We start from the raw sequence: 13,901 nt of genomic DNA on the forward strand, positions 1-13,901 counted from the left end.
GCCGACGTTGGAATACGCGGTATTTGCATTTGACAGCGCGCTGAAGAGCCGCCACGAGGTCGGTTCAAGCTTAATCCAGGTCGGACTAAGAGGATTATTGCGAAAATGTTTCAATTGTGGCGTTGCCCAACGTAACGAGGTCTATAATGTCCATACATCGCGGATAAAGTTCAACTCTGAACCATATCGACGATCATTGCTGTTCGTTGTTACGAAAAGTTTTTTAAGTTTCATATCTCTCTTTTTATCTCTTTTTCTTTCTCGATCTCCTTTTTATTAATGCCAGCATAATTTAGTTCATATTTTATTATTCCTGATCGTAATTTAATTTGTATTTTATTATATATTTATAGGTTTTTTATTTATTACTTATTATTATTTAATATTTATTATTAGATTTTTATATTTATTATTAGGTTTTTTATTTTTTTGTTATTACAAATTTGATCATATTTTATCGTAACAAGGAACATCTAAGTATTTATCGCCATTCTTGTTTAGTTTATAAATCCATTATTTGCAAAATTGAATGTATAAGTTAATATATATTTCATTAATACTTATATCGAGAGCTGTATAGGAAGCTTTATAAAAATCTCAAAAGTTTCGCTTTTAAACAGTGGCATACATGCATTATAAGCGTGCAGTTGTTTCACGTGCTTTTCAATATTAATAGTACGGTTTAGAATGAATATTACCTGTATAGCGCAACATCGCTAATTAACATAAACACGAACCAATCTCTACTTTATCGAGCGACGGAGGCTACTTCGAGTTTCAAACGCGTACGAAGAACCGTTATGTATGAGATGTAAAGGTCGTGTTTGAGTTTGCCATTTGCGTACACAACGAAGAACCAATAACGTTGTTTATACATCAAGCTGTACGAAATGTACATCCGTTACAGACCGTCTGGCAAATGAATGAAAATGGATACAGGTTACATTTCATAGATTGGCAATTACTTTTAACAAACGAATATCTTTCTACATACTACCAAACATGTTAAAGCCAATAGAGTCGAAGTTAAAAATTGTTTGTAAACAGTTTACCAAGTCATTACCAGCGTATTAAATATTTCTCTAAAGTTGTCCGATTCCACTACACGTTAATTAGTATATGAGAAACTGAAAATTTACACGGTTTGTCAACAAAACCTTTAAAAGTAACTATTACGAGATCGCCATCGTAGCAAACATGTTAGAGTTGAGTATAGGAAATGTGTAACAGTTACATGCCATCTCCATTATGCCTTAGGGCTTGTTAGAAAACGTACAGTAGTTACAGACTGTGTTGATCCACCGCGGGGCACTGAAAATCTGCAGTAGTATAGTTATACAGGCTGTAGAGAGGCACTGCGACATTTTCGAAACGTTTGATAGTTGAATTCTACCGATCTATCAGAGAACATTACACTACCTACAAAATTCCCGGTTGTCACTTTATATCACTTAGACTGGGTTGTTCCACCCCTTTCGGTAAACTTCAACTCACTTTCTTACTCTTTTATGCTCTTATTCTTTTACTCTTTTGTTTATCCAATAGATAAATTACCATAATAGTTTATCTGAAGATGGAATAATCAGCTCTTAAACTAGTCTACCATATATTTAAAAAAATGTTTGTTATTTATAACTATAAAATAATTATATATATTAAAACTTTTATTTATTAATATTATTAATATTATAGTTATTAATACTATAATATTAATAATAATTATTATACTTATAGTTTTATATATAAAAGAAATACGATTTACACTGAAGACGATTATAAATTATAAATCATTTTCTGTACTAACTATATATTTTTTATATAGAACTAAAATATAATTATTATTACCAATATTAAAGTAACAATAACTGTAAAAATAGACTTTCTAACAGCAATTATTTTACCATGCAATTATAGTCACAAATACCGGATACTTTTTTTCAATGTAGCGTGATGTTTTGTCCACGTCTGCTTTAATTATTCGTATTTGTTACAAACTTATATCTCTGTGTATGACTGTATCAAAAAATGAGAACAACAAATTGATTATGCAAATGTGCAAATGCATTAATCAAGAATATTAATATTACAGTTACTTAAAATACAGAATGTTAATATTAATGCTAAATACTACTTTTATATTGTATTATTAATTTTTAAACAATGTTTATTCTCTTATAATACATATAGGAATAAACTTTTCATTCAAATTGTTTCTGTGACATTTTGATGACAATGTGTTAATTTAATTTTCTTCACGCGACATTTATTTTGCTTCGAAAAATCGCAGTTGTATATAGTAAAATCACAAAATTTATTTCAATCTTCGAACATAAAATGATTTATAAAACTCGAAACACGTAAACAAGAATTTCAATCGATGTACCTGTTTTAAGAAATCTGTGAGCTCTTCTTGTTAACGATTCACAATATATGGATTCACAGAGCATAAAGATTCAATATATAAAAGAAATTGGTGGAAAAAGAGTATTCCCACTGGAGAACTTGATCGCGCATGAAATCGCGCCGATTTTAGCCTCCAGGCAATCCACTTGTATGCGCATTGCTGGCCAAACGTATATACCGTTGTATTTCACGAAGTTCGAAATTTTTGCTTACCACGTATTACTGATCCAAGGGAAGTACACGTTCTTTTTTTATTTAAAAAATGCATTGCAATCCGTAGTATTTATATTTTTAATATCGTTAAAAAGATACATGCTTTATGTTTTATTCAAAAAATTTCACGATATATTCAACTTACGACGATGTTAAGTAAATTTCTGTTTAAGCCAAATTTCAGTATGATATTTTAGCAGTAGAATAATAACGTATAAATAACTACTGATATTCACCGTCACGAATGAAATATTTAGAGAATGATACAGGATATTCTATCATAGAGTTTCGCACGCAATTAATCTTCCTGCTATCTCCTAGCGTTCATTTCTCTCCGACGTATTTCCAAAATTACGTCTGTTCTTTTCACACGATGGAAGATCAACGAGATACATGTCCGACAAAACCCACGCGAGACATGGGTCAACGAAATAACAGTCTCGGAGTCTCGTAAAGTTCCATAATTATTTTCCTCACGTTGGAAGATCTCTAATTACGGATGAAGAAGTTTATTGTCAGTCCAACGTCTTTTTGACATTCCTTTATAAAATATATCACAAGGAAAGTTCAAATTTGCCACGTGAATAAAAACGCATTGATATCGTAATGTAATTACATTTTGTGCGAGAATACATCGAGAATAATCTTATGATCAAAACAAATTACTCTGTCCGGATCAACTAACCGGATCGATTATAATTACGTGCAAGCGACACATTAATACCATACTATGATTAAATTATTCTATTGTTATGTTAAATGAATTAGCACATATGATTAATTATATTCGTGATTGTGTGCAGATTATCGGTATTTGAAAAACCTTGCAACAAAACGGTATGCATAATTTGTGACTAATATATAAGGTTAAATTTTAATATTTCATAGACAAAACATTTGTGCGTGGTACTTTGTAACCACTGCATGAGGTACGATAATATTAAACTGATGATAGCGAAATTATTTAGCTAGTTACTCTTCGTTTGGCGCAAACTCATTTGCCGCATAACAATGCACAACACTAAAAGCATGTATGCAAAATGGACCAGCGTGGCGCATCAATTTTGTTCGACTGTCAACAATTTCGTGAGTTTTGTTTCGTCATGACATTATCTGCCAATCATACAGTCTCATTCATCTATTTAATCTATTATATATATGCATACTTTCTTATACTTCCCATACACTCAAAAAAAAGAGAAGCATTTTTATAGTTGTGGCTATGTAGATGACAAAACTATACAAGTTTTATATATAGAATTAATGTGCACACATAGTTGATTAAACTAGATTTATATTTATTCCAACTAAAACTTATTATACCTCGGTCAAATGGCGAGGACATTCGCACAGAATACAATAAGAGGTCCAAGTTCGATTCTCAGCCGAGGTAATATTTTTCATAAAATTATTAACATATTTGAAGATACTCTTATTAACAACAGATTATTAAAATCTTAAGATAATCAATATTATTCAATTGTAATATTATTGCTTTAGCTTCGGTTTAAGGCTGTATTTCGAGACCGACAAATTATTAGCGCATAGTTCAAATTATTAGCTTAAACTAGAAATTGTATAAATTTATGAGAAATATTATTAGGCACAAAGAACTGCTTTGACTGAACATTTTTCATTCACATGTGTTTAAAACTTATCCCCATATAACCATTCATCTTTAATTGCGACTATAACTATAGAATTGCTTATTCAATCATGTATATTAATTGTATACATAAAGCTAGTATAATTATCACCTATATAGGTAATTGTCACTTCTATGTCTTTTTCTCTGAGTGTAGAACGAATCAAGGATTCATAAATCTACCTTTTGAATCTCGTTTCTTATGAATTCACTAGTAGATAAAATCAAGGACATCATATATCATGTTTTGTAATATATCAATCATTACCTTTTACTTTTTTTTACTTTATATTAATCAAATCAAGATATTACTACTACTTAATCTAAATTGGAACATTTCGCGTGTGGTAGATAAAAGTGCTAAAAAGACATAAAATAAATAGCAAATATAGTGCACGTTTAAATTCTATCGTAAATAAGATAAGCAAATATTAGCAGATATCGAAGCAAAAATTAGAATAAAGAAAGTTCTTGAAAAATAAACCGATTCGATAATGATCGCAATAATCCTTTCTTTTGTCTCGTTAATGCTAACATAATTAATCCTAGTCTCATCCCCAATTAAGGATTTTAACGAAAAAGAATAAGTAAAGTTGTTGTTTCGGCGATTGCAATTTCAGAAGTATGTTGTGCAACTTTCATGGTTGAACGATCCTTCTTGCAGAAAACTCTGGTATACCATAGGGATCCATAAATACATTATCCCTCTATAAAAGTTAAATAAGTAAAAGTTAAATTAACTTTAAATCCACCACGTTCCGCATAGACTTGACTCAAGTCTCACACCTTAGTTGGTGAGCTTTACCACCTGCAAAGACTGTAAATAGTGTAATATATGTATAATTGATGGAATTATTAAAATATTTTTAAGTGATTCGACATCCAATATTTATGACATACCCTTTGATTGATCCGTTTTTTAAAATAAAAATAGTGCCACGTTTTCAGAATTAGATAAAGTATTGACAGAATGGTACAATTAAATTAACATAGAAAATCACATTTATCTTGAAAATCCAGTACATCAAAATGATAACAAAATAAGTACACAAAGAACAATTTTGCTATCTAACAATTTAAATACACATGTAGACACATCTGAAAATAATTTTGTTAAACCAAAACAATTATGTAGGAAACTCAAGCATGATGAGCAATGCTGCAAAAAGTTTTAACATTTTAACAACCAAATTGAGCATTCTACAATTATTTTGATAGTCCAACAAAATTATTTTTAGTTCCACATCTAGTTAAATTTTCACTTCAGCGAAACTGTTCTTTCCAATAAATTTTCTTTCTTTTTTTTATACAAAATAGTAAATTAAAAATATATAATAATCCTTTACCTTCCCATTATAATCAATTAATAACAGGAATAATCCAGATAATTGTGACAGTTTTATTATCGGACATTAATAATTAATTTTATTATCGCAAAACGCGTTACGGCATCATACTTATCTTGTAATAGAGACGTTTTGTTAGTGAAATTCAAATCAGATCAGAATATCTTGTGCATCGATCAGACGGCAAATCAATTTCACGAAGCTTCCACTTCAGCAGTCCGATATTTGCGCAAATAAGCATGACCTGGGGCGCTACGTAAATAAGTTCGATTTATTTGAATCGAAAGAAGCTGACAGCCCAGCAGAGAATTACGTCACACTGTGGCTTTAAGAAATTTAGTGGATGTTTCGCGTTGAGTGCATACCCTCGTTATCCAGACTGCTCCCCGTTTCTACGCCACTGACGCAAGTTATATACAGTCCGTGCATACATCACACGCATGCTTTTGTTGTACATGACCAAAGAAAATGCCAGCTGATTTACAGCCGGCATTTACTTTGAGAGTATTCCCTTCTTACTGAAGATAAATCGACAGGAGCCGCGCATTTACTTCTCCTGTCTTTTCTTCCATACCCCAAGATTTACACTTGAAGATACTTAAATCTACTAACGCGCTCGCGAAGCTATCCCGGAGATTTCTACATCTACTATTTCACTTCAAAATGCGCCGAGATTTACCTTCTTATATTCTCTAAATGAATTTATCTATTCAATTTCTGCAGCTCCTCCTCTTTACTTCCTCTTCTTATGAAGTAGAACGTCAAAATTTATTTTTCGGTTGAAGAGATGAGATACCTACTGCTTCTTTACATCAAAAATGGCATAATTCAAAAGATGTGATTTTCAAGATGTTATGAATGAAGTAAACATTACTATGCCCATCATTAAAAACGAAGTGACTTAATTTTATTTAAAAATCACCAAAATCGCTACAATTCAAAAATGATGATTAAAAAAAATTGTTACAACTTAAAAATAATTTTTTTTATGAGTTGCGAAACAAAAATAGCAAAAATGACATTTGATCATGTTAAGAATATATTCTTTTTGATATTATTTGATTAGTCAATAATTTTCTGCGAAATTGTAAAACAGTTTTTATCTTTTCCTGGAAAATTTAAGAAAATTTTTTATAATTGTGTAACTTTTGAAATAAGGAAGCTTTTGAAGTAAGGGACATCATCAATCAATTTATTTGAACGAAAATTAAATGTTAATTTAATACTTTCATCAATGGCGATGGTTTATTTTCATAATTGCTCTTGTATTGCAAATAAAATACGTAAGACGAAACATTCGTCGTTCAATGCGCGGAGATACGATACAAATAAATAAATCATACTTTCCGGAGACAAGATATTACAAGCGTAAGTCTTGTCTCAAGAATCTGCTACTCGGTTAGATTATCGTTTCGCCACAAGATTCACTGCCCTCCCTCGAGCTTATTTCCATTTACATTCGCTACTACCACTCGTGAGACCCTTCTTTTACGACTGGCCGAGTACCGTCATAACTAGTGCTGTTTGAAACATCCTTTTACTTGGATATCCTATACTGAAAATTTTTTATTACATTCACGAGAAGGCAGTAAAACAGCGGACTCAGAATACGATCGCATGCACCTTGATATTTTGATATAAGATGGTTGGTTGACCCTAATAAGATATAGCAGTGCGAAAATCTGCATTACGAAACGTACAGTCTTGACTACAAGTATAAAGCTCCCTCAAAAGTTGTCGTAAATGTTCTATATTTCACGAAAAATAAATTAAAAACAATTTTGTTGAAAACCGAAATACAACATTTATTTTTATAATAATTTTAATATTTTAATCTTTTTTTTTTACGATCATTTTTTTAGGGGAATAAATTGAAAACGCTTTGTACTCGGGACATACTTATGACTATACTTTGTATATCGTATATCTTAAAAAATAAAACTTTAAACTCTTCCTCTCTCTCTCTCTCTCTCTCTCTCTTGTTGGCGTATAAATAAAAGTTTATCCATAATTCCGTAATCGATAATTTTGATATTCGAGACATCGTACACAAAAAGACAACTGTAATGACACTGAATCAGAAAATTTTTTCAAAGCGAATAAGTAGCGCGGCACTTAATTACCAAAAGCTTTTACATTCGTGGACGTGGTTTGTTGAGGATAATCATACTCGCATTGTTGGTTTGTTTAAAGGCACTTTTGAGAAAATGAGTAAGTGCGAAGTTGATTTTAACCTAGTTTGTAAATCTTGTTAAAAAGTATAGCAAAGTCTCTCTGTAAAACTAAAACTTCTTAAATGTCCTGGCGAGGCTGAAGGTATTCAGCGATCAAATTCAGTGACCCATTTTCATAATGTGGACGGACAGTTTCAATATTTTTTAGGACAGATAAAAGGAAGAAACACTATAACAGATTTAATATTATCTCTGTCGGATTAAACTTTATTCCACGGATAGTCTTTATATAATGCCAGTATAATTAATTAACTAATGTTATTACGGAACAGCTTTGTGTAACCTCAAATGATATTTTTGGTTTTGCACACATAGCTAGAAAGACATTACCGTAACATTATGATAGCATACAGTGCACACACAACACGTTAATGCTTTCAATTAAACCATGCGCATCCAAATCTACTAATCGTATAAATCAGCAGATTGGGTTAATTATAAAATGATGAAACGAAACATTAGTTCCCACGAATACAAAACGGCAAGTGTTACATATTAAAATTTTGTGTTACATATACTAGCACACAAAAAAATACTTAATTTGACATTTTATAAAATAGTAGATTCAGCAAAAAGTTATAGGTACTTCACACCAGTCAACAGTAATTCGATCTAACTCGTATGAAACGTTGCTGTACAACCCATTGTTAACATGAAACAAGAGAACCTCCCACAAATCAATAGTTGTTATAACTTTTTAATTTTTTTACCTGTATCACGTGAATTTTGGAAAATCCCAATTTAAATAATCTCGAAAAAATACTAATATTCACAAAATGATTATATAGGATTAAATACGCAATGTAGATCAATCTAATTAACACTAATTCTTTTATGAAAATACACCCAACTTTTAAACATTTTTTATGTAAGAGATACAATATTAGCAATATAACAACATATATGCATTCAATATTTTATACGATATTGCGATGATGCGTACAATGTATGAGAGAAATTAGTCAGACGAGATAGTGCTACCTCAGGAATTTCATATTCATCCTGCATCTGCGAAACCAAATTATATCGTGGTGTCCCGCGTAATCGCCCAAAATCGTTGGTGCTCGAATCGCATTTGGCAGTTACAAGTATACATTTAATTTTCCGAGCGCAGAGCGTTTATTTTATATTATAAAACGTTCGAAATTCAAATGCACTGTGTAAAAATCTTGCACTCGTTTCTAAAATCATGTATAATTATAAGAATTACAAAAATATTTACATGAAATTCTAAACTATAACAAATATTTATATAAATGCATGAACGTAGTATATATGAAAAAAAAGTTTTGGTTTGATAAAAGCTAAATAAAAATGTGATAAATGGGAATTTCTAAATATTTCACATTTCCGTGAAGATTTATTAAGCTCGCTGTTAATAAAACGTCATTTTGTAAGTACTGAATTCCGAATATAATGTAATCTTGTATCAATATGGTGAATAGTGATCAGCTCAAGAGCTTCATATATTCCTGTACATACAGGATATAACCTAATTATAACATACGTATCACGTAATTTCGTCGAATCATTAAAACGAGAATAATATAACCGGAAATATGTATGAAATTCTAATTTCATTTCATGTATCACAGTATAATTGTTCGTTATTCTCATAAAGAGCATACTAACTTGGCCAACTAAAAGCAGTCAAATTAACAAAAAGAACAATATCTCGTTGTGTGTAATATAGCAATTTTATACATAAAATTTACATAATACACATTCATCAAGAATAAAGATTAAAATATATATATATATAAAACTAAAATTTAGCGAAGAATTAAGATATTGGCTATACAGGTGCCTGCAAAATTTTGAAATTAGAAGTTTATTAATATTTATACTTTCCATATAAAAATAAATACTAAGATTATGTGTGTCGATATAAAACAATGAATGATGTAATGAATTATATATTTAACAATATATTTTAAAGTTTATTTACTGAATTATTATTTTTGTAGCACTTCAATGTAAAAAATGATAACAAAAATTTTAATTTTATTTTTAATTATAAGTACTTTGAATGATTGAAGATTATTTATGTAAAATTTTATTGCGATTCACCTCGTAATTGTTTTGTAAATAAATAGTTTACTTTATTTATTAAATTTTATTTATTTACAAAAACCTAATTAGAGTGAATCGCAATAAAACTTTACATAAATAATGAAATTTTTCTTATCATTTTTTACGTTGATTATAGCAACAAATAATAATAATAATTCAATAAATTAACATAAAAATTTGTTATTTAATATATGATGTTATTCACTCCACTGTGTATATACCTACATAGCTTTAGTATTTATTTTTATATAGAAAGTGTAAATATGATTACATTTCTAATTTCAAAATTTCGCAGGGACTAAATAGCCAATAACTTTAAATAAAAGAATTTTGAAAAGAGAAAAAGAAATTATAATTCATTAGCATACAATCTTCCGATATTCGCGATTATTGACATTTATATTATATTTGCAAATATGTTAGCGTAAATCCATATTTTTGAATAATATTATTATTTTCCTGTTTTATGCGATGAATACAGTCATTTCCTTGTGACAACAGCATCTTGCAGTAACAGCGCAACATCAGCATATAAAAAGATTAATTAGGGAATTATAAAGTTCTATCTTGACTTTTTCTTAGTGTATCATCTTATTTTCATAATATAATTTATTATAAAGTAAATCTTATCTAAGGCCACTCAGAGTCTTTCTACGATATCACAAAACAACGCTTACAAGAATTTGGTTGAAGCTCGTTATCTCGTTATGCACTTGTTTTGCACAATTATATATTCTTGGCAGAATTTCTTGTTGATAAAGAAAGAAATTATAAAGAAAATTCTTGTTACATGCTTATCTTCCAACTAACAAAAAAATCATGAAAACATATAACTTTGCAGCGCAAATAAAAATCATATTGGTTTTCAAATTATAATAAATATTTTTATGTGAAATAAAAGAAAGAATCCATTTTCGATCAAAGTGGATCTTGATACTTAATAATATTCATTTGTAAATTTACAAATAAATTTTTTCAATTATAAAACTGAAGAAATGTAGGTATTTGTAAATCTTCGCTTACACCGAAAATAGGATTCTTTCTCTTATTTGATTTATCGGTCTAATTTCCACTTATAATTATTTATATTTGTTATTTAGAATTTATTTCCGAAATTTAAGCTAATATTTAACATTATCAGTACCAAGCGGTCATTATTGACCGCTTCAATTTTTTAGATTACTACTATATTTCTCATGTAAAAATAGGATTCTGAAATTCTTTAACCCTATTATAATCTCTCTAAATCTGAATCAGTGGATAATCACTGATATCAGTGCCAAGTATGCCACTGGGTAATTAGTGACTATCCACTGATTCAGATTTAGAGAGATTATAGCCTTTATATAAAATATTTGATTTTCAGTAGTGATATTTCAGAGTAGTTTATTTGCTTGGTTCTTTTAGTGAGTAAGAAACATTGGTACTTCTAGTGACAAAAAAAATACTGGATTTGGTGAATAAAGTTGAAATATATGTGTCGAAGTAAGAGAGTATGAAGATATTCCTGATATTCGGAATAATGAGCAAGAGACACGAGCGAGAACTATACTTCCCAGTTATCCTCGACGACTTCATTCCGCGCCGAGCTTCAAAAGCTATTGCATAGACGTCTGAAATTACTCCCCACGCGAGCCGACCAACTCTCGCGCACGAAAGCCCACATTCGCAGAGTAAGAGGCACGCACCACAAATCCACGCTACATGGAATACTAGCACTAGCCTAGCTGCGCGTAGTTCTACGTAGAGAACAAGAGAGAACAATCCTTCGCGTCCGACCGTCGTCGCAGTGAACGGTGACGGCGCGGTGGCGGTGACGACGGCACCGAAACTCGTTAAACTTCCCGCACACGCGAAACGGGGAAGCGCTTGTGGCTAACAAAATTCCTACTGCTCAGAGGGTGGTCGCAGTTCGTACGAGGGATTCAATTAGCGCCGCGACGGTGAATTTAGCACTCGCGGACGCGGGGGAACGAAACTCTCTCTGTCGCGGAGAAGTATTCCGGATGTATGTACTCCGGACGGTTAATCGACGCGTTGCCAAATCAAACGCGAGGTATTTATTGATGGTCATCTCGTAAACGAGTAAAGGACCGATAAATGCCCGCCAAAGGAGGAGACGCGCGATTTACAACGCACATATGATCCCTGGTTCCCACTCACCGGAAGCGACGGGGTCGGTCCATGCACTTCCCGCGATCGTGGACAGCAGCACGGCGCCAGTCAACAGCCAAAGTCGGCCTCGCGTGGTTCCCGGGACACGTTGGACACGTTGTTCACTGATCATCGCGGTACCGGATGGACGAGAGGGTGCGCGACCGGCATCCCGACTGAGGGTTGTACTGCGAGCGTGTTTCTCTACCTCCTGGCATCATCCCCTCTCGTTTCCCGCCACGCGCAGACGCCTCCGCTACTCGGACTAGTCGCGCTTCCGCCAACTCTTGAACCACCCCCACCGTGTGCTCCGTCTTAATCCCACTCACTTATCTCTTATCAATAGGTGACGATTAATTATCCCTCTACCCTACGCGTCGCAGCCGCTGCGCTTTCGAGGTCGCTCACAACCTGTGGCACGCTCATCTCGGGTACTTGGGGTATGTCTTTTGGCATGAGCCCTGAGGATGGAAGATATGAACACAAGAATAATATCACTTCGTCGACGCCGAGAGTTGGTCGGCTTGTGCTCGATTTATGGTTGTTCGCGATCGTAATATGTGTTCGAAGGATTCGGGAGGTTTGAAAGCTGGTAATAAATAAAGTCTCTCTCACTTATAAAAGAATTTATTAAAACCATAATGTCTCTCTCTCTCTCTCTCTCTCTCTCTCTCTCTCTCTCTCTCTCTCTCTCTCTCTGCATGCACGCGTTAAATTTGGAAACAAATGCAAGTAGATACGTAACTATACATAGTATAATTTTGCGTGGAAAGAGAATGGAAAACATAAATTGAGTTTAGTAGATGAGTCCAGGCTGTTGGAAATTGAGTTAAAATTACATGAGTAATTATCTCTCTATCCCACGATACTGTCGCGCCGAGTAACCTTATTCAACAAAATGAAAAGTAATTAACACATTTTTCTGAAGTCTTACATTACTTTAGAAAAACTCTATGTTTCTTCTTAATTTGTTTAATGGAAGAAGAGTTCCCTTGAGAATTGACATGATATAAGTTAACATAAGTTTCAAGCTTAAACGATCAGATATAACGGCGATCTAAAGGCAGGAATTATTTTAAAGTTTCAAATATAAAATTAATTTCATACCGTCTCAAGGCAAACATATTCAATACTGAAAGCTACAATTTGCTTTCAATTAAGACTTTTATTTGTTCAAAACTTCAAACTCTAAGAAAAAAATATTTTTTTAATACACAATTAGCAATCTTGTATAGCATTCGTTAATTGTACGTTTACTGCAAGAATTCTTTAATCTACATTTCGTTTCTCTTATACTGAATATAATAGATGCGTAACATACCTAAATTTTCTTTCATGATAAACTCTATCGCGGAATAATGACAGTATTATCATTATTACGATATTACTGTAATCATTGTTATTATACCCAATTGGTTTTTATGTTATATTTAACACATTTTATGTGTTCCAAACGGTTCATTCAAATTTTGTGATAATTTAACATAAGATTAATATGTTTGAAAATATCACAAACATTTTGTAAAAATTAACACAAAAATGCAACATTTTGACATAATTTAGAAAAAGCAAATTATGGAAACATATTTTTTCAGTAAAATTAACATTTATAGTATGTTAAATTAATACATAATATTCATTTTTTATTCATTTATCTGAGAATTTATGTTTTAAAACTACATTATTTTTATATTATTTGATATATGTTTATTTATATACTGTTATTTTAACATTGAGAAATGTTAAATATCAATTTAATATAATATACAAATAACATCACATTACGTTGAATTAACACTTAATTAAGTTAAAAATTCAACAGAAAAATTGTAA

At 31.5% G+C, this 13,901-nt stretch overlaps 1 protein-coding gene across 1 annotated transcript in view; it reads right to left on the reverse strand.

The window, feature by feature from the left end:
• The window catches only part of LOC108725176 (neurotrimin), a 211,308-nt gene extending 199,076 nt beyond the window's left edge, over positions 1 to 12,232 (reverse strand). Inside the window, exon 1 of the mRNA XM_018452025.1 lies at positions 12,078 to 12,232. Coding sequence (XP_018307527.1) covers positions 12,078 to 12,201 — 124 coding nt within the window. The 5' untranslated portion in view covers positions 12,202 to 12,232. The remainder of the gene's footprint in view (positions 1 to 12,077) is intronic.
• Between the last annotated feature and the right edge of the window lie 1,669 nt (positions 12,233 to 13,901).

The sequence above is a fragment of the Mycetomoellerius zeteki genome, unplaced genomic scaffold (genome assembly GCF_001594055.1).
Source record: "Mycetomoellerius zeteki isolate Tzet28-1 unplaced genomic scaffold, Tzet1.0 scaffold327, whole genome shotgun sequence".
Classification (NCBI taxonomy): domain Eukaryota; kingdom Metazoa; phylum Arthropoda; class Insecta; order Hymenoptera; family Formicidae; genus Mycetomoellerius; species Mycetomoellerius zeteki.